Below are 27050 nucleotides of genomic sequence, written 5' to 3' on the forward strand. Positions count from 1 at the left end.
TTCCAATGATTTAATGGTCAAAGGCGCCAATAATCGTTGTTCTGAGGTTCTACGCATCAATGAATTTTGTATCAACAGTACCGATGACTTTTGCTTAGATGGCAAGAAATCTTGTGCATCAACATTGCTGAAAGGCATAGACAACACCATACCATGCATCAAAGGAGCCATTGCACTCTATCCCTGTTGCGACCATCTGTCTTCGACGGCTTTGCCCCGCCTACCTCTCACTACTTGCAGCTCCTCCCGTTCACCTCGGACTACTGGCTGCCGTAGCGTCTGTTTGCTGTCCTCTCCGGCGTCCCCGGACCGGCTTTGGTGCTGCCTCCCGCCATGCTCCTCCAAGGTACCTTAGGGCGCGCGCATGCACGCACGCCACCCTCATCTTTATTTCCACGTTGGCGCAAACCTCAGGGGCTCCCCCTGATTTGACGTCACGCTGCCCGGATATTTAAGCCTACAGTATTTGCTAGCTCATTGAGTTAGCAACGGTAACTCTAAGGATGGGATTTGCTCTCCATACCGAAGCTGCTCTGCCACTCCAGCGTTATCTGGAACTCTTACACCCTTCGGGGTTGCTAATGGGGTACCCACTCCTCGGGAGCCTCTTCTGCTTTTTTCAGGTGCTATTAGGAAACCGGTACTCGCTCCTCGAGGGCCCATGTTCACTGAGTCACTGCCTGCATCTTCAAACCCTTCTACTTGGAAGACTTCACTAACAGTTTTCATCTGTGAGTACAACTACCATCTATTCCACAGTACTGCTTCACTGGAACCAGGTACTCGCTCCTCGAGGACCTGCCCTCTGTTCCGGTGCCAGACCTCTCGTCTAGTGGAATCTCTGTTGCTGCTACATGAGTACAATACAACTGAGTCTCTCTGCTCTAAGGGATCAGGTACTCGCTCCTCGAGGGCCTGCTCTCCCTGTCTCGGAGCTTCTCCTATTTCTACCTGGGACTCTGAATGCTTCTTATCGTGTACTCATAACTCTCAGTTTCTTTCCACTACAGCACAACCTAGCAGAGGATTCGCTGTTCCAGCGTTCTATGGGAGACCTGCCCAGCCGGGCTCAACATCTACTACTCACTACTGCCACCTCTGGTGGTTTTCAAAACTGTTTAATAAAAGATTCAAATCTGTGTTTGTGTATCCAGAGTCTAGCCTGACACTGTGGTCCCTCACGGGACTGCCCCCCCTGGGCGTGGTCAGCTGCCACAGTGTCCAAGGATCCACCCAAACATCAATAACCCTAACAATCCCTCTGAGCTTTTTTGGTGCCTGATGCTCCAGTGGCCCTGCAGAGTGGTGCCTCTTTTTCTTCAACTCATGGCGACTATGTTTATTCCCGAGGATTCAGCTCCACTGATGGGGGAGATATTTTAGAAGTTAGTGTTCAACAAGACTGCACTTTGGGAAGAGGACTGACTGTGGCTTCTATGAGACTTATGCAGTTTCTCCATTTTCCAAACCCTGGACCTTTGTATTCGCAGGGACAACCATTGACAATTGTAACAATTGGCTTAGTCATGGTTTGGACCCAGGCAATTTAGCAGAGTTTGTGTCTATCTGTAATCAACATTTTTCTGCCACAAATACAGCTTTAAACCCACTTACTGAGGCTTTTTTCTTGATAGCCATTCCAACAAAAAATTTATTTTTTTCATTTGTTTATTTATTTATTTATTTTTAAAGAAAAATAGCACCGAAAAGTGCTCTTTGGAGGATTCTGAGGCAGCAAGGCAACTTTAAAGATAAAAGTTTTGAAAATTTCTTAGAAAAAAAGCAAGATAGAGATACATATCTATGTTAGGGCTCAGATGGAAAAAAGATTGAGGGGGCTTATGAGGCATCACCCAAGTGGGAATTCCTGCACATGCTCAGTACAGCAAAAGCTCTACTAATTGGGAGAGAAAGGTCCATTCTGTGCCATTAGATAAAGTCATCCACATGTTATGGCTAATTCAGCCCTGCTTATCAAAGGAAAATAAGCACACACCTACCAGCAGGCTTTCTTTAAAGTTTTACAAAAAAAATTATATGGTAGTCCTTTAAAATAATGCCCTGAATATGACACACGCTGCCATGAGCGGTAAATGAACTTTTCTATCCACCAACAGCAAAACTATACATACTGTAGCAATCAATGTAAGAAAATATATTCTGGGGAAAGAAGAATTAATCATTAGTTCAAATGTTTAGGATACAAATTAACATTTGGCAGCTGCAGCCAAAGAAGCTCTTGGGTAGGTTAGTCAGTTTGACATCATTAACTAGAAAATTAATAGAAACACTAATTAGAGAGATAGTACTGTAGAACACCTGGAGAGAAACAAATTGATCAAGATAAAGCAGCAAGGATTTACTATGGGGAGACACCTCTGAGAATATGCTAGACTGGGACAGACATGAGCAGCATCTTTGTCATGCTTTTATTAAAAGCCTTTTACAAAGCAACAGAAAAGATAACAATGAAATAGGACATCAGACGTCACATGGCCATGAACATTAAAAGGGATTTAAAAGGATTCAAGCTGGGGAGGTACTGTAGTGGCAGCAGATAATTGCTAGGGTCAGTGTTAGGGCCATTACTAATCAATTTTTTTTTTCCACCAGTGATCTGAAATATGACACTGGCAAAATGAGACCTAGGAGCTGCTGTGGTGGAAATGACACCATCAATTAAAGTTCCTTCCCCCATGCTGCTGGAAGCCTTTCACTGCTGTTCCTGCTTCTGCTCTGCTACTTGTCACGCCCCCGCTGGTGTTATTGTTGGGCCAACCGTTAGAGCTGGGCCCGTTCCAGGGGTAGAGGGAAAGAGATGAGAACAACAGGCAAGATGTAAGCTGGGCGCTGCTCTGGGGGAAGTAGATTTTGCCATTAAGCTCTCGCCTCTGCTGCTGGAAGCCTTTCAATGATGTCCCCGCTCCGCTACTGACCATGGTCGCTACTGAGGTCACAATGCTGCCAGCAATGGGCAGCTGCTTCCAAAGAGGTGATACCATAGGGGCTGCACCTTTGGGAGTTCCTTTGGGAGCAACTAGGAACATTTTTCTGAGTGAAAATATTAGAAGTCAGCTGTCCCCAACCTCTTTTGAGAGGAGGGCGTGGAGAGGATAGTTTTCGCCTTGTTATTTTTTATGTACCGTATTTTTCGCTCCATAAGACGCATCTGACCATAAGACGCACCTAGGATTCAGAGGGGTAAAATTAAAAAAAAAAAAAATTGTGCTAAACCGGCTCTGCGTCTGGGCGTCTTATGGAGCAAATTAGGGGAGTGCATAGCTTTTTTTTTCCTCCCCATTTTGTTTTCGGGTCTGGGGAGGGCCATTTCGGTCCACTCCCCAGATCAGAAAACTTTTCTTTCTCTGGGATCCCCTCCCCCCCCAAAAAAAAAAACCCCATCCCAACCCTTTAAATTAACAACCCCCACCCTCCTGACTCCCCCAAGACCTGCCGATTTAATTTACCGCAACCCCCCACCCTCCTGACCCCCCCAAGACCTGCCGACTTAATTTACCGCAACCCCCCACCCTCCTGACCCCCCCCCCAAGACCTGCCAAACGTCCCTGGTGGTCCAGCGGGGGTCCAGGAGCGGTCCGGGAACGATCTCCAGGGCGTGGGCCGTCGGCTGCCAGTAATCAAAATGGCGCCGACGGCCCTTTGCCCTCACTATGTCACTGGGACCGACCAATCCAGCGGTCGGTCCCAGTGACATAGTGAGGGCAAAGGGCCGTCGGCGCCATTTTGATTACTGGCAGCCGACGGCCCACGCCCTGGAGATCGTTCCCGGACCGCTCCTGGACCCCCGCTGGACCACCAGGGACGTTTGGCAGGTCTTGGGGGGGGTCAGGAGGGTGGGGGGTTGCGGTAAATTAAGTCGGCAGGTCTTGGGGGGGTCAGGAGGGTGGGGGGTTGCGGTAAATTAAGTCGGCAGGTCTTGGGGGGGTCAGGAGGGTGGGGGTTGCGGTAAATTAAGTCGGCAGGTCTTGGGGGGGTCAGGAGGGTGGGGGGTTGCGGTAAATTAAGTCGGCAGGTCTTGGGGGGGTCGGGGGGGGGTTGCGGTAAATTAAGTCGGCAGGTCTTGGGGGGGGTCAGGAGGGTGGGGGGGTTGCGGTAAACTAAGTCGGCAGGTCTTGGGGGAGTCGGGGGGGGGGGTTAGATTTTTGTTTGTTTTTTTTTATATTCGCTCCATAAGACGCACATACATTTTCCCCCCACTTTTGGGGGAAAAAAAGTGCGTCTTATGGAGCGAAAAATACGGTATATCTTATTGTAAAGCCACTCTTTAGGGTCATTTTAGAAAGGCAACAAAGATTAAAAAATGAAATGTGCAATTTATTCAAGTACATATATGCCACTATTAGCCTAAAGTCAAGATGATATTTGTGACAGAATAAAACAGATTTCAGAACTCAGGACACTAAGACAGAAATGAGAATAAAGTAAACCTCAGCTTAAACCTTCTCACTCAGTTACTTCTGCAATAAATTTGTTAAAAGAAAAGAAAATAAAAAGAAAGGAAAGGAAGCAGGGGTGTGTCTAGGAGTACAGTGTGTGCTTACTTTTTATTTTAATCATTTCTATTTTTTTCTTTGGTTGATAGTTGTGATCCATCCTCCTTCAATTATCTGAAGTGTTAATTCACATTAGGGAGCAACATGTGGAATAGAAGCCTTGTGAGCCAATTTTCTATAGAAGTGCCTATAAAAATTACTATACTAATACCACAAGACTCACTCAGGTAGCACATTATAGTTATGGGTGAGTAATGTCTAGGACTGCAACAAATTATAAAGAAAATATAAAATTTAAAAACACTGGGGTACAAATGCATTGTTCCTGGGCCCCCAAAAAAGACAAGAGAAATGGGTGCACACTTATTTTGTTTGTATTTCTTCAATTTGATTTCTTGCCTTCCAAGCACATCCTCTCAAGGCAAGTTCTAAAACAAAATTAAATCAACAATAATTATTCTTCATACAGTCATCCAAATAAATAAAAATATAAATACAAAATAACTTCAACCAAACACCAGCCTCCCATCGAACATTACCATTCAATCCTGATCTGAATGATGAATAATTCAACCCCCAGTAATCAGAACCATCAATCCTGGCCTACACAAAATATCATCTGAATAGCCATTACTGAACGTCAAAAAGTTAGACTCCTCCCAGATATCCAGTGGTACCACATTTCAAAGACTAGGTTCAATGATATTAAAGGCTGACTTTTGTGTAGTGACAAGCCTCACCTTAGATAAAGGAGGAACAACCAGTAGATCTTGCTGAGACCTCAAATTTCTTACTAGCACATAAGAAATCAAGAGGTCCTTTAGATAAGCAAAAGAATGACTGGGCATTCCTTCTCCCATGGATAGAGTTCTGCCACAATAACCCTGTGGGGAGCTCAACGGGTTCTTCCCCCATTTTTCTGGTCTATGGTTGTCACTTCTGGACACTCTTGCCTATCCCAGAGTCCGTTACCTGCCCAGTTACTAATGTAATGGGTCAGGACCTCCAAAAACCGTGGCAGAAAACTCATGATCTCCTCAAACAGGCGGCTGAGCCATTCAAGAAATAGGCAGATAAAATATGCCGCCCAGCACCCCAACTCCAGTCGGGAAAGTTAGTGTGGCTCAGCATTAGGAATCTGTGCCTCAAGACACTTCCTCTGAAGTTCACTCTGAGGTTTGTGGTGCCCTTTTCCATAGTTCAGCAGATGGGGAGATTGGAATTGCCTCCCACACTTCAAATACATGATGTCTTCCATATGCCCTGTCATGGCTGATGAGATTCCCACACAAACCCACATAGGTAATGACTGAGAAAGTCTCTCTATGCGAAGTTCAAGAAATCTTGGATTCCAGAAGGATCAAAAACAAAGTGGAGTATCTCATCTCATGGAAAGGCTTTGGCTTCAAAGAAAATTCCTGGGAGCCCATCTCAAACCCCCAGGCCCCTCAACTGCTGAAAGACTTCCACAGACACTTTTCCCCAGAAGCCCAAACCTATGGGGTTGAAGTGGGGGCTTTTGGGGAGGCACTGTCATGTTTGGCTGTTTGCAGAGTAGGCCCACAACTGGCCACTCTCACTGCCTGAGTCCTCCATGCCCCGCAGCTCTGACACTAGCCCCTTGGCCAAACTGGCATACTCCTTAGGCACTTATATTTTATACATGCAGTGACAGAAAACCCAGATCCCAGCACCACAGGATGATATCACGCAGCTGGGTATTTAAACCCAGCTGCAATTCCAGCTAGCTGCAGCACATGTCACTCTGCATTCCTGTTTACGTCCTTGCCACGTCCAGCCTTGCCTCATCTGTCCTTGTTCTCCCCCCTTGGCCTGATATCCTGGTATCAACTTCTTGTTTCATACTTGAACCTGACTTTGTTTGCTGGCCCTCTGGACTTGACCTTAGCTTCAGACCTGACCACATTTGCTTGCAGCCTGCCCCAACCCTTGGCATGTTCTGGTATCGTCTGCCTGCTACCTGCCCCTACCTTGGTTTGTTCTTGGACTCTCACTTGCTCAACCTCCCAGGGACCCACCAGGGACCCTGCCAGTTGCCAGTACCCAAGAGTTCAACCTGAGGGGGAGTGGCTGGTATAGGTGAAGCTCCAGCCTGTCCCATTCCAGGGCGCGCTTGCCAGCTGTTGGCATAAGCCTCGTAGGTTCGCCTATGAGGTTGCATCAACTACACCACAGCACTAAGGGCTCACAGGCACCATCACATCACAGGCTCATCACAGTTTGTCTTGAATAAGATTGGACGTATCTTTCTAATATATCTTAGAGAAAAGAATAAGGCCAAAAGCACCGCCAAATTCTGAACTACATCTTTTGGCTGCAATTCAATGCCCATAATCAAAGGAAAGATACAAATGTTATCCCTTCTAGAAATCCACAGCAGTTTTGAATTTTGACAATTTAAACTTAATATATGTGTAGCCAGTCAATTTGCTATCCCTGCAAAGCAGGAATTTACTTTTGCAAGTGCCGTAACTTGATCATCCCCTGCCACTGTGTACAGCTGAGCATTGTCAGGAAACCTCAAAGCTATTATTATTGCTAACAAAGGGGTCAAGTAAATATTGAATAATACAGATGATAATAACGATCCCTGTGGGACTCCGCAGTGATGTTTCTAGGGAAATGATGAATCCCCCTGCCCTTAACCTATTTGTCCATCCTAGAAGTAACTTAAACCACTCAGGTAGAATTCCACCAACAACACCACTTGGCATCTGATTTAAAAACAACACATTAACCACTGTACCAAAGGCTGCCAATTAGATCTAGAAATATCAATAAGATGTCAAGATCTGGCTTCAATTCCTGCTGGACTTCATCTGTTATTGCTAACAGAACAGATTCTGTTCCATGCCCTAAATGAAAGCTAGATTGACAAAGATTTTAAAAAATGGCATGTTCATCTAAAAATTCCATCAACTGGGCCAAAACAACTTTCTCTAATACAAAAAAAAAAACAAAAAACAAACAAACATGAAAGATCGTGCTGTAGTGTGCAGGATTTACAGCATCCAAATCCTTCTTTTTGTAACAGAGGCTTGATAACTGCTTTCTTCAAGCATCCTGAAAGGCAGCCAGATTATAAAGAACCATGCACTATTTCCATTAGCCATGGAAATAAATCTGCCCCCAACAATTTAATCAAAGTGAAGGGTAAAGGATTCAGAATACAAAAAGCTGTATTCACAGACCTCAGTGCTACTTGCAACTGTATTGAGGACATTAAAAAACAAAACAAACACCCAGTTGATTGAACACACTCTAAAATATTCAGGTCCTTCCCTACAGATTAATACAGGACTTGGCAGAAGGGGTCCTTTATCCCTTCAGACATAAAGTACAACCCTGAGGAACTAGGAGGAGAATTCAGAGACTAATTATACAAGTCAGAAATTGATCCTACCTTAGACTCAATTCCCTGGTTGCTCCAGATCAGATTACAACTGATCTAGCTGTGAACAAACCAAGTTACCACTCTTACCCACTGAAAAAGACAAATGGTCTCCACCATTTTATCATAACAGATTGCAAAATATTTACAAGTCAATCCACCTTCATCAAGAACCGATGGAGTAGAGACTAAAGAACTAATCAGTTAAAAGTCTTTTTGGATGATTTTGGTCCAAATTCAACTGATTAGAAAAAAAAATTGCATCTTTGCAGATTTAATAGCTGTTTTTAGTTTTGTGAGGATTGTCAACATCTACTTAAAACTTTGTCAGACCTGTGTTTTTGCTATTTATGTTTCAGTTGATGGGTCTGATGTTTAAGCAGGCATCGGCCCTCACGGAATGAAGGGGTTTTCTTCCAGATCTGAACCCCATATAACTGTTTAAGAGAAAGGGTATAAATGGAAGCCAAAATCTCATCCCAGGAGTCTATCATAATTTGTAATGATAAACAACTGAATTTGGGCATAAATGTAGCTAAATGACTACTCATTTACATAGATTTGTTAATCGCTTAACACTACAAAAGGTTTAAGCGATATACAATAAAACATACATAATAAAATAAAAAATTAAAGCATACAAAATATAAATTAACAGTATGATACATTCAAAAGTTAAAATGAACAATCAGGCGCTAAAAAATATTGGATGTACAAAATTAAAGTGTGTTATATGTATGCCAGCTTAAATAGAAAGGTTTTTAAAAGTCCCCTGAATGTTTTTAACGAGTCACATAACCGTAATTCTATTGAAAAAGAGTTCCAAAGAAACCAGGCCTGCGACAAAAAAGGCACATTCTCGAGTGATGTGAAGAAGTGCAAATTTTGGTGAAGGGATGCCTAAACAGGCCTCTTTGTGAGGAACGCAAATGAATGGATGGTTGGCATACCTTTAAAAGGGCGTTGAATCATGGGCATGAGTGATTGTGCATCGATTTGGATACTGTCATGCCTATTTTATATTTGATTCATTCGTTAATTGAAAGCCAGGGTAAGTCAATCAGGACTGGGATAATATGGTCATCGCGTTTTATGCCTGTGATTAAACGAGCAGATGAATTTATAAGCATTTGTTATGGTTGTAGTGCAGAGCTGGGAAGGCCTAGGTAAAGGCTATTACAGTAATCAATGATTGGAAAAATGGAAGCCTGTACAAAAGTATGAAATTCCGATGCATGCAGCAACTTTCTGAGACCAGATAAGACGTGTAATTTGAAAAAACCCTATCTGACTACTATTTTGATATGTGGAAGAAAGGATAAGGCACGGTCAAGTAAAACCAGAAGACTTGACTTGATTTTGAATTGGAAAAGGCTAATTTTCTAAGTGAACAGTATTGTCTGAAAAGGTGGTTTAGGAACTATGGACACAAAAGAACTCTGTTTTAGACATGGTCAGCAAACGTTTGTTTTGTTTTATCCAAGCTTTAATGATGGCGAAGCAAATAGTCACATGTTCAACAGTGCTTCACCAAGTGGAATGTAGATGCAGCACAAACTGAATATCATCTGCGTAGGAAGTTATAACTATCAGAAAGATTCAAAACAATTTTGATAATAGGAGCCAGATAGATGTTAAACAGAACAGATGAAAGGGAAGATCCTTATGGTACACCTGTTCTAATAAACGAAGCAGAAGAAATTTCATTATTTTGATGTACTGTGAATGATTTGAGAGAAAAGAATGGACCTCCTGCCAAGCCAATTTACTGAAGACAGAAAAGAAGAATATCATGATCAACCATATTGAAGGCAGATGAAATGTCAAAGGAGACGAGAGGGGTCAGGTTGGGTGGGGTCAGATTTTTTAAAAAGGCCCTTAAAGGGGTTCTGTCCTAGCATGCCATTATCTTATTCAGCCTGAATTTTAATAAAAATATGATCCAGCCGGGACAAAAGAATAGAAACAATCTTATCTTGAACCACTATGTCAGAGGAGGACCAAAAAATCAGGTCCAAAGTGTGGTCTTTAACACATGTAGGGTCATGAATCAATTGGGTCAACCCCCAAATCAGTTAATAATGTAATAAATTCAGTAGCTGAACTATCCATTCTAGTATTTAGTTGAATATTAAAATCCCCTAACCAAAGAAATTCCCTAAAAGATCAAACTAACCCTGTATAATCTCCAATAATTCATATGTGGTAGAAACTCTGATAGTTTATATGTATTTATTATTTATAAATATTTGATAGTCTGCATTTGTTTTTTCCAGGAATGGTCTCAAAGCAGTAGAAGCAAAACATGCATATCTATCTCATGCATTTTCATTGTGAATATCCTGAAACTCTGTCTGGTTAGGTGTGCCCCAAGGACTGGGTTGAGAATCACTGCACTAGAGAACTCTGATCCTCCCGAAAAGGCCTTCTTTCATCTCCCCCCATGACTTCCATAAAACTGATCTGCACAAGACTGAGGACCTTCAAACAGGTTTCACTATCCCTGGACTTTAAGCCATTACAACAGCACACAATAATATAATGTTCTAATGTACCTGTTCTAATTAGAACAGGTACATTAGAACATTATATTATTGTGTGCTGTTGTAATGGCTTAAAGTCCAGGGATAGTGAAACCTGTTTGAAGGTCCTCAGTCTTGTGCAGATCAGTTTTATGGAAGTCATGGGGGGAGATGAAAGAAGGCCTTTTCGGGAGGATCAGAGTTCTCTAGTGCAGTGATTCTCAACCCAGTCCTTGGGGCACACCTAACCAGACAGAGTTTCAGGATATTCACAATGAAAATGCATGAGATAGATATGCATGTTTTGCTTCTACTGTATGCAAATTTCTCTTGTGCATATTCAATATGGATATCCTGAGCACCTGACTGGCTAGCTGTGTCCCAAGTACTGGGTTGAGAGCCACTGCTCTAGTGGGAGTGTAGGAGGCAAAGAGAAAGGAGAGATTTTCTGGGGCTGATGTTCACATATTTGAAGATGAAGTAGAGGGTTCTGAATTTTATCCTGGATTCTATTGGGAGCCAGTGTAGCCTGTATAGGACGGGCCTTATGTGGTCCAGATGCTTTGACCCCTATCAAGATTCTTGCCAGTGTTTTTGCAAGAGTTGCCAGCATTTCAATCTGGTCTGGGAGATATCATTCAGGAGTGAGTTACAGTAATCTAATCAGCTGGTGATTAGTGCATAAATAATAGAAACAAGGTTATGCTAATCGAGGTAGTTGCATGGTTTTCAAATCTGGCAGTGGTACATAAGAGGAGGCTCAACTACCTTAGAGGAAGACTCAGAACCAATGTCAGGAAGTATTTCTTCACGGAGAGGATAGTGGATGCCTGCACTGCCCTTCCGGAGGAAGTGGTGAAGACTAAAACTGTGAAAGATTTCAAAGGGGTGTGGAATAAACACTGTGGATCCATAAAGTCTTGAGGATGTGAATGAAGAGAAGAGGTATGGGGGTGGCTTGCGGGAATGATGGCTACTACCTGGTGATTAATACCCTTATTCAATAAACATACACACGGTTAATGCGACTCCAACATTGCTCTCTGCTTCAACGGCAAGAGGAAATGTGGGACAAAGGATTTGCATTCACAAATAAGCGTGGGAGTAGCTTGCTTGTTGCGGCGGTTACTACCCTAAACCAATTAAGCTTGATACTTCACTTTGAATACATATAAGGGTAGATTTTTAAAAATTGCGCGATCGCGTACTTTTGTTCATGCACCAGGCGCAAACAAAAGTACACTGGATTTTATAAGATACGCGCGTAGCCGCGCATATCTTATAAATTCCAGGGTCGGCGCGCGCAAGGGGGTGCACATTTGTGCAACCTGCGCGCGCCGAGCCCAGCTCACGCTGCCTGTTCCCTCCGAGGCCGCTCCGATTTCGGAGCGGCCTCAGAGGGAACTGCGAAAAGCAGACGTAAATCTGCGCGCGCCGGCCGGCTGCCCCGCTCCGTGTTCCGGTCCCGGGGGCTGGTCCGGAGGCCGCGGCCACGCCCCCGGAACGCCCTCAGGCCGAAACCACGCCCGCGTCGCCGCCCCAAAACGCCGCGTCACGCCCCCGAAATGCAGCGTCATTCTGCCACGCCCCCGACACGCCCCCTCCCGCCCCTTTTAAAAAAAACCCCAGGACTTACACGCGTCCCAGGGCTCTGTGCGCGCTGGCGGCCTATGCAAAATAGGCGCGCCGGCGCACGAGGGCCCTGCGCGCGTAAATCCAGCCGGATTTACGCGCGCAGGGCATTTAAAATCCACCCCATACAGCGCAGCTCACTGCTTCAACGGCAGGGGGATGAAGAAAAGAGGATTTATATGAAGACAACCAACAAGGACTAAATTGCACAGGCTGGGTAAACAAATAAGCGTGAGAGTAGCTTGCTTATTGCGGCGGTTACTACCCCTAACCAATTAGGTTTGATAATTCACTTTTATGCAGCTCCAGCACTGCTCTCTACATCAACGGCAGGGGTGGAAGGAAATTAGAATCAAAAAGTTACCAATAAGGGCCCTGACCTCAGCGGTCAGAGTAACAGATAAGTATGAGAAAAATAACTGTGAAAGTTTGCTGCGCAGACTGGATGGGCTGTTTTGTCTTCTTCTGCCGTCATTTCTATGTTTAGATGTGCAATTTCATCATGAGATTTTGGTCACGTTGAACCCCTAGGCTTCATGAAGATTCTTTGGGCTGAATGGGAATTCCTCATAAGGAAGGTAGAGATTGTAGAGAATGTCCATGGCGACTTAGCCAGAGGAGTTCAGATTTGGAGGAGTTAAGTTTGAGTTTATGGTTACTGAGCCATTCAATTTCTGCTGTAAGATAATTATTTAGATTGGCAATGGGAGAGGCTTGGTCAGATTCTTTTTTAATGCAATGTTAGATTTCATCTGCAAACAGTTGCTTTTTAGGTCACAGACTGAGCGAATGTAAGTAATGAAGATAACTGGGGTGAGAACAAGCCCTGAGTCACTCTGCATATGAGGTGTTTAGGAGTAGATAAGTTTGTTGGTCAACAAAACAGACTGAGTTCTGTTGGATAGAAAAAATTCAAACCATTTAAGGGAAGTACCTTCAATGCATTCTAGGTACTGAATAAAGAAACTGTGATTGACCATGTCAAAGGCTGCAAAAAGATTTAATAAGACTAGGATGGAGTCACTCCTTTAATCTAAATTTAGATGAATACTGTTGGTAAAATCCAATAGGATGGATTTGGTACCATGGCCTTTCCTGAAGCCAGATTGTGGGGATGCAAGATCTTGTCCTCTTCAAGGAAGTCAAGGAGTTAGAAATAGATTATATTTTCTACTATTTGTACAAGAAGGAGAGACTGGAGACTGGGCAATAGTGATAGATTATTTTGGGGTCAGAGCCAGGTTTCTTCAGGACAGATTTGATTATCACTTTTTTAAGTGTGTCAGGAAGAAATCCTTGAGATAACATATCATTAATTATATTAGATAGCCACAGGGTTAGGCCTTCAGGTTCCAAATGAACCTTAGGGGAATTGGGTCTAGCAGGCTAGGGGATTGACTAACTCTCTGAAGGATGTTTATTATTTTTTGGGGAGTGATGATACTGAAGTCAGACAGTGTTATATTGTCTGGGAAGAGCTGTAGTGCTCCTGTAAGAAAAGAGGATAAGGTCATTGAGGAAGGCAGGGTGGAGGGAGGGAGGAATCAAAGGAGGAACATGTCGCTAGGATCTTATCCATGAAGAATTTATCAAAGTCTTCTGATGTTTGGACTCCTGAGATGGTAGAGACGGTTTAACATTCAGGTATAGAGAGAGCTTCTGTACTAGTTTGAAAAGTTTTCATAAATGATTCATAGAACGTTCTAGTTGCTCGGAGATGTAGTCTTTTGTAACCTGTTGAATGGATGCTTTATATTTTTTGCATGTACTCTGCAGTTATAGAGGCTGCTATCTGTTTTGGGTTTCCTCCTCGCTCATTCAAGTTAACAGAATTGTTTCTTGAGAAAGAGATCCTCATGGAACCACAGGGAGTTTCTGGGGGTCAGATGGGTCTGGGTTTAAGTGTAGCTACGGTATTAATTACTGAAGAGAATTCAGACTAAAGTTTCTGGTGGGTTGGTTGTAGTTAAAATTTCCAGAATGTTGAGGAGTCATTCAATACTTTTGCTTATATGGCGGATAGGTTCCTAGAGGATGGTTTTAGAGCAAAAGCAAAACATTTTTGCTTTGGGATAGGAATGGTGGCTGAGGTAATGGTCTGACCATGAGATTGGGTCTACTGTTATAGTGTTGGTGGCAAGATTGATGTTTGGGGAATGAAAGATTAGGTCTAGGGAGTGGCCTGTTTGCGAGTAGAAACCTTGATTAACTCAGTGAGTTTGAAATCATCCATTTTACATCAGAAGATAGCTGTGTTGCCAATGGAAGGATACTCTGCATGGCAGTTGAAGTCTCCTAGAACTACAAGTTAGTGAGATAGAGTGGCCATGTCACAGAGGAATTCTGAGAACTTTAGAAAGGAGGCTGGGTGAGTGTCTGGTGGATTGCTTGGAGATATCCCATGTTTTATCACTGAAAGTACCAAATTGAATCATAATAGCCAAAGAATTATGCAGACCAGTGTGCTGACAGGCCAAAACACTGTCACAGCTAAGAAAACAAACCTTGCACAGATGAGAACTTTACACTGAAGGATGTTTATCAAGTGCCTGTGTAAATAAGACCAAGATGAGAGACAATGCAGCACAAACTCCTAAGCAGGAGTCATGGACTGGCCAAGGAAACTCCAAAGGTCAGAAAGACCCCCACCCTTGGATGAAGGGGGGCAGTCTGAGACAGAGAAAACACTAATGCTGGCATATAACTTGATGGAGGGCAGAGAGCCTGAGTTCAAGTGATCCACTGGCTTCGGTCCAAGACGTGGCAGGACACCCCCCCCCCCCCCGAAAGAAATGGGGAGGGGGAAAAGACCCTCCACCCACTATGATTATGCACAAGCTTATGTATATTTATCAGCTGGAAAGTATAAGACAAGGGGGCAAATAAGAAGAAGGGAGGGACCCTGAAAGAAAGAGCAGACCCGAAGCAGGCCAACACCCCCTGCTATAGAGGAGGGAGAACACTAAGGTGTGGCCAGGAGATTGGAGAGAGGGGAGGCCCTGCCCAGGGTCTGATGATGGAACCAAGCCTGAGGCAACAGGGAGCCGAGAGCAGTCTGACAGCTCTACCAGTACAGGACCCAGAAAGCAAACCCCCAGACAGCTGGTAGCTCTGCCAGTACCAGACCAGAAGCAAGTCTCCTTCCCTGCCCATATTCTCCAGCTCTCCAGCTGGAGCTTGCTGCAGAGGTAAACAGGGAGATTGCCTGAAGTTGGGACCAGGGGAAGTAAGTTAGCCATAAGTATTAATATATTAAGCTGGCTAAGGTTTATGGCATGCTTGCAACCACCCATGACACAGAACTTTCTTAGGGAAAATTGGTGCTTAGTGGCCAGGATGTTAGAGACAGGAATTGTTATCTTCTAAATGCTAAACCCTGCCAAATCTGATAAATAAAAGTCTATTTCTAAGGAGAACACGTTATCTTTTTCCTGAACTTAGGATCGTGAAGTAAAGTGGGAAGGTAACTGGAAGTGTCCTGTAGTAAACAGGTTCCTGCACCCCTAAACTTACTTGCAGGCTGGTAGATCAGGACAAGTTTAGGTCCTTTGTTACCTTGGACACTTAAAACTAGGCAGTCAGATTTATCTATTTGTTCGACAGCAACTAGATCAAGAATTGATAACACATGGTTCAGGATGTGTGGCGTATTTTATAGCCAGGTGGGCAAAGTTGAACGAGGGTAACAGTGTCACTCTGTCTTGCCTAGGTCTTCATAAGGCAGAAGATGTGAAGAATGAACTATTTAATGAGGTTCAGGATGTGGTGAGATTTGTTTGTTGATTGTGCATTGAAAAGATCAAGTCGTAGTAACAAGGAAGAGTTTTATGTAAGTTTGGGCAGTTCTAGTATTGCAAGATGACTAGAAAGAGATGCCTTGTGCAAGGCTGATTGGGTAGCTGAGGGGTTCTTCTGCCCCAAGTCACCTGTAGAGGGAGAGAGACCCTTTTAAGGCACATTCTGGTGGTGTTACGTGGTCTTAGTAGTGAAGATAATGCAAACTTTCTCCACCAAACACTAGACTATGCTGTTGATACTGTTTAGGTAATTTAGGGGTGGAATGTTTTTTATTATCATTTTTTTCCTTTCCTTCTCTCTTCTAGATAGTGGGGTAGCTTACAGTTTGGATAGTATGAAGAGTTCCAGGTTGAGTAGACAGCTCAGTGCACATGCATGGGAACTTCTGGCCAAGGAGACATTGCAGGGTTCAGATGGAAACATGAAATCCCCATAGCAGTTATCCCTATTGGATTTGTAATCAGATAGTTACACAGTTACTGGCTAATTTTAAAAAGAATGCACATGCAACCATAATCACAGGTATTGGCATGCGAGCAGAGATATGCTGCAATTTTATACCATGTGCACATATATGAGTGTATCATTTAAAATACCCCTGCCACGCATATTTGTGTTCATGATCTTAAGAGGTGGCTCGAGTAATTGTCCCATGTGTATTGCTACCAGAGCTTTAGCGGCTTTTACTTGCATATGCTCACACAGGGGGGAAAATGTTTTTTTCATGTCCTTACAAGTGGGAGAGGAGAGAGAGAGAGGGAGGGAGGGAAAGAATGAACAAACTGTAGAAGAGAGAATATGACACTATATATACCTACCACTGTAAGAGGGGCACTTTCAACTCAGGGTGGGTGCGGTGTTACATTGGTGTACTACAGACCCTTGCACCCTAGCCATGGGGGAGGGAATGAAGGACTTGAAAAGATAAATGTAAATCGGTTATTTACTCTTAGACAATACAAGGACTAGGGGGCACTTCATGAATTTAGCAAGTAGCACATTTAAAAGAAAATGGAGAAAATTCTTTTTCATGCAAAAATAATTAAGCTCTAGAATTCATTGCTAGAGGATGTGATTAGTGTTATATATAGTGTCATACTGTCTCTTCTACAGTGTTCTCTCTCTCCCCCTCTCAAGTATATATGGTAGTTCAGCAGTCTTGAAGACCCCTCTGATTCTTCATCCTTTAAGCCACCCACTTGACCCTGAACCCTCATGCTATGCTGAAATCCCTAAACTCGAGATCTTCCGACTTGCTCATCAGGATTAGCAGTAAAGTTACACAGTAACACACCAACTCGTGTGCAATGGTCAGCTTTTATAAAATTCAGAGTTACACACTTAACTCTTGGTCCTGCCCAGGAACATCCATGCCCCGCCCTTTTCCCACCCCCTTGTTCTTGATGCATACACAGGTATGTACACGCGTACTTTGTGGTTTCTTAACATTTGTGTCAATTACGCACGGCTCACATACGAGTATACTGGGTCGTTTTTGAGTGAGCAACGCTTTTAAAATCTGTTAGGTGGATGGACATGGACTCAGAGCAGAGGCAAGTGTTGTTCCAGATGCTTCTGAAGTTGCGCATGAAGGGGCATGCCTTTGGCGCGACTCTTCTGCGTTGGACCCACCAGTGGGAGAGCTCACCTAAGGCAGCTCCTTAAGGGGCCTCAGTTGAAGTAGGACAATTGGGATGGTACCAGGCAGCAGCTAGCCATGTTGAGTCTACCCTAATAGTGTAGTAGTAGTGGTGTGAGAAGGAGGGAGAGGGCCCTGAAGAGCAGTGAGGGCAGAGTCTCCTCTCTTCACCTCCTGAGGCCTTGGGAGACCTCCTTCTACTAATAGGCCCATGGGGTTCAGAGATGGAAGTTTTGCAGTTAAACATTTGATATCTCCCAATTGAGTGGAAGTCACCAACTCTATCTTAACCAAATCTGAGAAGATATTTTGTCAGTCCACCTTCCCATCCCATAGTTCTTGCTCTATAACAAAAAGAATAGCCCTGTGGACAGACTTCCTGCAGATTAATTAGATCACTCTCTACTACTGGATTTGCATGCACTACTTAAATTGTACGCAAATATCTCATGAATATTCGCTCGGCATATCCTGAAAACCAGGCCCATTTGTGGTTTTTAAGGACTGGAGTTGGCCATCGCTGACTTGAGAGCTGGGACAAGCATCCCTCAAGCACAGAGACTCTGGAAAGGCAAGTAAAGTGAAATCCATAAACTCTCCCAGGTCAATGCTGGCCCAGCAATAACATCCTTGAGGGCAGGGCCTGGAGCTAGGCCCCAATAGTTTCGCCTTTCTCCTCCTCCTTCCAACTCAAATAGAATCAACGCCGAGATCCTGGAACCATGAGCATTCCTTTATAACTCCCCAGGGATTTTTTTTCCCCTGTTCTGCTTTTGCAGCATCCCAGCCCCAGCCGAGATGCGGTGTAGAAGATCGGATCTAACCAGGAACCCTCCACATAGTAGTGCATCTAACTGCCACCGAGCCATCAGGCCAGCCAACTGGCACACACTAAAGTAATTCTGCAACAGCACACTCTGACTAAACTTTGCAGGAGGAAAAAGTACAAACGCATATTTATAGTAGCTATAGTAAACTATTCAGAGTCTCAGACAGGGTATAGGGGGTGAGAAAAATGGAACAGAGTCAATAACTCTCACTTAGTTGTATTAAATTTAGACCAAATCTCAACAAGGCAACCACTAACATTAAAGAAAAAAAGCAAAAAGAAGAATGTATACTAGCCACATAGGATAAAAAGGTGCCCGCTCATAGCCTCTCCACTAAGCAAAATCTTTAGATAAAGACAACACCCTTGGTGCAATTATAAGCCATGGACCCACTGCAGCAAGAGACAGACCACAATACCTAATGAAAAAACTGAGAAAATATAAGAGCTGTGGGACTCCTGAAGATAGAAAGCCTAAAATTAAATTGAGGGTATGAAAAGAGCCTACCAAAAACTGAGAGAGTAGTGCTATCTAAGGAAAAGCTGCAAAAAGCAACTGACATAAAATTAAGACCTCTAATTGAACAAACAAAAAAAGATAGAAAAGTGATATCACCTTAAAGCTGAGTGATGAGAAAGAGAAAGAGGAGATCCACAGACGATTGCCAGAACAGCTAAACTGTTGCAACAGGTGAGACACCAGTAAATAATGAGGGGGCAACACAGGATGATGAGATCACTGCAAAGCTGGCTGAGAAGCAAGAGTCAAGATGAAGATGGAAGAGCCGATAGCCGATGTCCTGGAAATTGTGATGGATAAGTATGCTGGGATCCAGAAAAGGGAAAGGCAGCCTAAATTAAATCTGGCATCCAACATAAAATGTATGATCAGCAATGTTAATGAGGCCAGAGCCTGCAGAAAGGGATCATCAATAGATATTACAGACGTAAACCTGATGCAACATTGTGTAGCAAAAATCATTACTGATAAAGCCTTACTAAAAAGGACTTGAGGCCAAAGAAAATAAGAAAGAGAACTCTTCTTCCATGGAAACACCATATAGAAAAAGGATATTTAAAAGGTTCAAAGAAGGATATTTAAAAGGATCAAAAATATTGATGACTGTACCCAGGACAGAGGAACCAGAGACCATATCTAAAATACAGTTTCAAGTAGTAAACTTTCCATACTGTTAAAATGTCTTAAATTTTCAAGGCCCTTTGCACTGCAATACTTAATTCCCAATTCACAGTTCATATATAGACCACTGATAAGAACTAACATTTTGCAGCAAAAACCCCAAAAAAACTGGAAGCTGACTTTGGTTTCCAATACTTTTACTGAGATTTTGTAAAATGATAAAATGTCCTTACAGCCATTCAGTTCATTTTTTTTTTTATGTTATAAATGCTTTAAAAAAATGTGTGACTTCTTTCAGACTTGCTTAAGTTTAAAATATTAAAGCCAATTAATTCAGTCTTTAATCTGTTCCTCCCATCTCATTGGTACAGGGCAAGTTAATGCTTCCCTCCCAATGTTGGTGAAATATTAAAGTTGAAATCCATTTTATACAGTTATTTATCTCCTACTGCTTTCACATGGTTTTCTCCTCTGAACTCTAGTTTCCTCACAGTACCTGACTGGCATCAAGTATCAGAATGATACTCTGGTTACTCCTCTGCTCCAAAACACCATAGATATTCATGGGCCCTATAGGGGATCCATCCCAATTCCTCTCTCCTTCTCTGGATGGCTGTAAGTCAACACTCCTTTGGATACTGAAGATCCACAGGTTCCTTCTCAGTAAAGGGACCTCTCCCTTTTGCTGTTAGAACAGGAAAAACAAAAGTAACTGAGTCCCCTGGGTACTCTGAACTCAAATAAATCATCATAAATATATAAAAGGGATAGGGAGAGTGGACAGAAACTCCCATATCTAAAATCAAAGTCTCTATGGAGAAGTTAAGAGTCAAACAGAAAACAACAGAGGACATACTCCCTCTGGAAAAAAAAAACAAAACTATATACCAGAGGAAATTACCAAATACTCTCGTCTACAAGGGAGAGCTCTACATCCTCACTACAATTATTATGTTTCCTCCCAAAACAAAAATAGCTTGCTCCTACACCTGTTCCTAGTAGGGATCTCTACAATGAGAAAGATTCAAAACATCAAGCTAAAGTATGCTGCAGTAACAGAAGATGATCTTTAATTCATATGCTCCAATAAGATGAGAAATTGTTATTGAGCTCCAGTCCTCAAGAGCCACTGCAGATTTTAATGAATACACCGTTCAGGTAATCTCTGGTTGCCCTTTGTCTGCACGCTGGCTTCCAATTGAATTTCGGATTCATTTTAAAATTTTGACATCAGTCCTTCAAAGTTTATATGGAGAATACCCGCTTAAATGAAAATTCTGGTGCACCTGTATTGTCCACAATGAAATTTGCTTTCTGTGAATCAACAATTGCTGTCTATTCCAGGCAGCAAGGAGATGTGCTTAAGGCAAACTTCACAGCAGGCTTTTTCCCAAATATCCCCTAGTTTATGGAACTCTAATATTTAAATGTTTTTATCATATATCCCTTTTCCTTCTTTCCTCCAGTATCTTAGGCCTCTCTTTGTAACATTTGTATTGGTGGCCTTGTATCATTTTATTAGTGCTTATTTAACTGAGCGTACTTGTTTAACTGAGTTTTCCCAGTTGCTTTATTACATTAACTATCTGCTTTGAAGTCATTTGAGGTGATTACTCCTAGATGTTTTTCTTGTTTGACAGTTTCCAGTTCAATTCCTTAGCAATGTAACTAACAAAGATATTGAAAGGAACTGGTCCCAGAATGGACTTCATTTAGCACCACTCTCTACATCTTGCAACTAAACCAGTTCCACGCCCAGTTTACAACTTTTTGACCTACTACCAATATCTTCAGTATGGCTTTTGCCATGGTTTTGCATAAAAGTCCAGATAGGCAACATCTACTCATCTACTGCATCTCTCCAATTCACCACTTTTGTCAGCTTATGAAAGAACGCAACCAAATTTGTCTGGCAGGATCTTCGATTGTGATACCTTGTTGTTTAATATTCTGCTTTTTACTTGTTTCAATGTGCAGTAGTATCTTTTTCTTTAGTAGGGTTGCCAAAGTTGTGCTTTCTACTGAAATTAGATTAACAGGTCTGTAGTTACCTGTCATTTCCCTATCCCTACTTTTGTGCAGCGAGACTTCATCCACTCTCTTTTTGACTCTTGGAACCTCCTCAATCTTCAGGGGACCATCTTGTCTATAGTCCAGTGCAGTTATCAGTCTCTCATCCTTATTTTTAAATTCACCTCTCTTTTGCTGTTCCTTTATCAAGTTTTGATCTACATGTGGTTGCTGAAGTACGTAGTTTTGTATTTCTCACTGTTTTTGCACATTTGCCCCTTGTTTCCTAGTCTAGCTTTCCAAAGAGATTTTTTTCTCTTGTTTTGCAAATTGTGTTGCTTCTTTCTCCATATGTGCTGGTAGAATCTCACTCATTCCTCCTTTTCTTTGGAATGTTTATCCAATTTTAAGAAGGGAGACAGATTGTGGCCATTTACCTTTGTACTGCAACACATTTTGAATATTTGTGCTGGTCAATGATGTTATAAATACCTGGAAGCCTATTATTGCTGCTCTCTATGTATAACATTTCTATATAAACCCATTCCTTTTTCAGCTGTTGGGATGTACAGTCTTGGCATATACTGGTTCATATAGATTAGCTCAGGAATGGCCAACTCAAGAGCCACAATAGGCCTGGTTTTCAGGATTCCTACAATGAATAACCATGACATACGTTTGCACACAATGGTAACAGTGCATTCAAATCTGTCTCATGCATATTTATTGAGTATACTAAACATTAGACCTACTTGTGGCTCTTGAGAACCGGAGCTGACCACCCCTGGATTAGCGGGTGGAAATGAAGGAGGTTCTTATTATTCTTACATCCAGTTGGTCGAGATCTTTTTGTGACCAGTCTATTATGCTAAAGCTATATGAAAGTGCAGGGATTACAACTTGATTTATGAATTGTAGCTTGTTCTATGGTGTATTAAAACAATTTTCAGTATCCATTTCCTATAGTACACTTTGTTGATCTTTTCTCTCATTAATTTGTACTGGATTGTTACACCTTTCTTATAGTCAATCCATGCTATCCTGAGGTTTTGATTTTTCTTACAACTGACAATGATGGCTTTATTGAACATCAGCCGGTCTTTGGTTCCATGTGCTCCTCTTTTATTGCTCTCCTGTTGTACTAATTACCATGATGATGTTAGAGTTTATGTGAACATATATACTATCTGCACCTATTGCAGTAAACAGCTTATAAATTTATATAAGTAACTTAACAGTTTCTGGGAAGATTATTTGGGATTTCATTTTGAAGGAGACATATTCTTCTCGTTAGCCACAAAAATATAAGAAATCATGTCTCTGACAGTGGCCACTCCCAACACTTCCTAAGCAACCTGTATGAAATGCAAACTGGCTTGCACTACCATACAACAGCAAGTGGAAATCTGCAAATTTATGGTCATTGCCTCATAGGCCTGTTTCAGAATAGCCTCAGTCTTTGATCTTGGGCATCCTTCAGGGCTGCTCCACCTTCCACCAGTATGGTGGTCCGTTTTTCACTGAGCACACCACTGCATCCACCTTTGGAAAATGCAACTGGTCCCATGCCTTAGGGTCCAAGGGGTAAATATCTGCCAAGGATCGTCCCTCTTTAAAAATTGCCTCCAGAGCACTCCACTCCAAATCTATCAGTTCTTGTACCATTTCGTGGAAAGGGAAAAAAGCAGGAAGCCCTCCGCAAGCTGACCATAATAGGATCTTTCTTTTGCATCTTAGTAGTATCCAAAGCTGTCCCATCACAGCCTAGCGCCTTTGGCATCTGCGAGATCAGCCCAGAGAACCCTTCCCAATGGAAGAGTCACAGGATAGTTCTATGTGGCTCGACATCCAATTGAATCTTACTCTCTTCCAATGCCATTTCCATGGTGTCTGCCCTAGAAGAACCAAACTCTCCCAAGAGTCCTCAGACAGATCTCTGTCTTCTTCCTCTTCTTCTCTCCAGTCCTCCCCTGCATGCCTTTTGCAGTTTAGTATGATTGGATGGAAAAGCAGCAGAGGCCACCCACAAGGTGAGTGACTTGGAGCAAGACCTCCCCCATGGGTACCCAAGCGCAAATCATCCTGCCCCTTGCAAAAGGACTGCAAGTCCTTAAAACTTTCAACCCAAGACAGGGCTGAGAGGTCCATGCCCATTAGCAGGGAGGGGCAAAATCACTTCTGAACTCCCTCCAGTGGGTACAGGCGAAATAGGCTGTAGCAGAGGAAGGACAAGCTCTTCCCCAACCTGGGAAGGCGCAGCTAAATCCCCCTTCTCCCTGGGTGGCAGTCTCCCCCATCTCTTGCATCTGTGACCCTCCCCCTCAGGGATAAACTCCCATGGAGGCACTTCTCCCTATGCCTCCAAACACCTCTGGCACAAGCTGAGGGACAGTTTTGGACTGATTGCCCTCATGTGACAAGCACCATATATTGTATGACGATTCCCGCGATGGCTGCCTGGCACCATGTTGAGAGCTCTGTTGAATGCAGTCTGCCTGCCGCTCCTGAAATGGTGCCTGCCATATTCGTGCCACACTGCTGCTACTGTTTACACTCCTCAAAGGCTGCCAAAAAAACATACTCGTTCTCCAAGCTAGTGACCTCCCCCACCATCAGAAACATTGCGGTTCCAAGCATGAGATCAGGATAATGGGGGGTTTTTAACCTCACTAAAAACTTTCCCAGTCAGCTGTGCTGCTGTGAAGTCTCCCTGAAATCTCAGACACCTGCGATTGAACAAAGGAGAGAAGGACGACAACCAGGGTAAAAAGATAGAAGAAAAAAAAGACTGAGCCCAGGGCTTCCTTACCCTTATTCAATTGCAGGCGCTAAATGGTGAGGAAGAGGGCCACCAGCCTTCACCTCCCCAAAATCTCCCAGTCTTATTTCCTTCTTCTCTCTTTTTTTTTTTTTTTTTTTTTAAATACTGGGCTTTCTCTGAGGGAGTAAGACCTTGCTTTCACCTCAGGAGCGCCTTCAAACCTGCCCAATACCTGGCAAGCCCATGTCTGTATGAGAATGCATGTCCACCATCTGCTGGAGACAGAGAATACTGGCAGGTTGTCATCTATGCAGAGCTATATATGTGATGACATCAGTGATTCAATGTTCTCAGTCTCCATCTGCTGGTTGGAGTGCATAACCCACTTGTGTGAACTGGCTTCCCTGTATGAAGAAGAACTGTTATTAATGGCAGTGACTTATTTTTCTTTATGTTCTCCACATTGCTGGCACAATAGGCCTGCACCAATAGTGATGGCTCTCCCAGCCAACTACCCATAATCCCAACACATAATGACCACTTACAATAGCAGTAGGTTTTTCTCTGGCATTGCACCAATGTCGTTGCACAGTGGAACCTTGTAAAATGGCAGTGTGTCCAGCTACCTTTGATATTACATCGCCAAATTGTTTTGGGGGGCTTTTGGTAAGTAGCACCAGCATTTTACTGGTACCCCTCATGCTGGAGACAGAACTAGAAGTCAGAGGACATGGAGAGATCCGTAAATGGAAAGAAGTTCATCTGCTTGACTTGCACGTTTGCCTCGGTCTGCGCAAAAGAAGCTTAAAACACCGTGGGGTAGGGGCTATCCAGTGGAATATTGGAGAATACATGCTTAGAAAGCAAATCCTAAAACATAAGCAGTTCTATAAAATCTTAACGCATGTGGCTGGCCCGGTAGTTGTTGGTAGGTGTTGTGCACCGCCATGTGGAAAGTCCCCAGTTCAATCCCCAAGTTGGGTCTTCCGCTTTCCCAATCAGCTGGGGATGCTGTGGAGGCAGCATTCACAGTTGCCAGTGGGAGAGAGAATCATAGTCATTTCTTAAAAGGTGACACCAGGTTGCCAGATCCAGGGTTTATGATTGCAGGGTTCGGATCAGAGCCCTAGTGCATGGCCCCCAGCCCAGGGCTGTCACTGCAATAACCAGATTAGGTATAATGGGTAAGGGAGTTTCGAGGGGGATATAAATGGGGGAAAAATTCCCAGGTAACTGCGCATGAAGGCTCATGGTACCAGATTCCCAGCCCTGATTCAGGCTGTATAAAAGGAGCAGGAGGAAACTGCCAGATCAAAAAAAACAAACAAACCTCAACATATTTACTAAACACAAAAATACCTCCATGAAAATGGCCTATAAATATAGTTACTTTAAGCCAGAACACTGTAACTTACAATAAGTTGCTTTTACCTGAATCTGTTCTGGTGTCCACTGGTCCAAGTTGACCGATTTGACCCTTGATATATGAACCCCAAGATTTCGATGAATTCCAGCACATCTTATGCAAATGAACACACCAATGTTCCAGGAAGCCCATCTTGGACCTAAAGCAGAATAGAGGAAAAAAAATCATTAGTTCATTTGTGGAAAACAAAATAATATTAAAAAAAAAAAAAAAAGTTTGCCTCTAACAGTTCAACAATTCAGTTAACCAAGATGGATACAAACACACACACATACGTGAAAGCTTGAACCAAGACTGACAGCAGCAGCTTAGGAAGAAAGACTTGTCTCCGAGCTAACTCTGACTGGTTATAAATCACCCATGAAGAGAGTAAATGTTTTTTCGATCTCTCCCCCAGTAATTTTAACTACACTTGTCTACCTGTTTGAGGCTAATTTATGAGAGAGAAACTTTTCACTCAGCACATTCAAGTCCAGAATCCCAGGAAAGTTCATAGAACAAATGTTAAGTCTCTTATTAAGGGTGCAAAATCTCTTTCAAAATATACACTAGTCCCCCTTGATTCGCTGCAATAAAGGCAAGGGTTAGTGGGGATGAGAAGGAAAATAGTTTTTATTTAAATTTGTACCACATATGAATCATTTACTGCAAACGTTTACATATCCCCAGCATATATTTATCCAGATCATTGGTCTAAAAAGAAAACAAACTAGTGTTTAAGCCATACTTGCATAGCAAAGCATCTTTTTTATTTCAGGTCTTAAGTTTCATATACATGTATATCACACTGCCTCAGCCTGACAATATAATAATTGGCTGGGACTAATTAATAATATATACATAAAATATGTAAATGACCAAATATTCAAATCTAATTAGTAATGAAACATGGGCCAACAGAGACTCCAAAAAAGCATTTAATTTTAGATCTGTTTGAAAAAATAAACATTTTAAAAAGTAAATACAACAGGTGTTTAAAAACACCCTTAATATAGGAATATAGCTCGTTTGACATAAAAATGGTATAAAAAGCATAAACACAGATATGAAAAATTCTTAGCTCATATCAAAAAATGGAAGAAAAATCAACCAGAATGTTTTACAATAAAATATGTACCCTGAAAGTGGAGGAAAAGAAAATATGAGATAGAAGAGAAATACATCAAGTTTTAGAGCTCAAATAATATATTAAATGACTCATCATGATGGTGTGTTTCATACAAACCCTCCCTAAGTTGTAGGTAAGTATAAGACTACTTTGGTATTAATGAATTTCCATGATGCACTTCTTTTTGTATAGATAAATACCCTTTTCATAAACATATTTTAAAACAATGTGCTCTGGTCCCAATATAACACAAGGCCA

At 42.6% G+C, this 27050-nt stretch overlaps 1 protein-coding gene across 5 annotated transcripts in view; it reads right to left on the reverse strand.

Annotated features, from left to right (window-relative positions):
• The window catches only part of SMAP1 (small ArfGAP 1), a 656078-nt gene that overhangs the window by 451581 nt on the left and 177447 nt on the right, over positions 1-27050 (reverse strand). For 3 of the 5 annotated variants that reach the window (XM_029595644.1, XM_029595646.1, XM_029595645.1), the window contains exons 2-3: positions 25690-25823; positions 19984-20172 (exon numbers count right to left, since the gene is read on the reverse strand). In XM_029595644.1, the coding sequence (XP_029451504.1) occupies positions 19984-20172; positions 25690-25823 (323 nt within the window). The remainder of the gene's footprint in view (positions 1-19983; positions 20173-25689; positions 25824-27050) is intronic. The other 2 variants (XM_029595647.1, XM_029595648.1) reach the window with 1 other exon arrangement.

This window comes from Rhinatrema bivittatum, chromosome 3 (genome assembly GCF_901001135.1).
Source record: "Rhinatrema bivittatum chromosome 3, aRhiBiv1.1, whole genome shotgun sequence".
In the NCBI taxonomy this organism is placed as follows: domain Eukaryota; kingdom Metazoa; phylum Chordata; class Amphibia; order Gymnophiona; family Rhinatrematidae; genus Rhinatrema; species Rhinatrema bivittatum.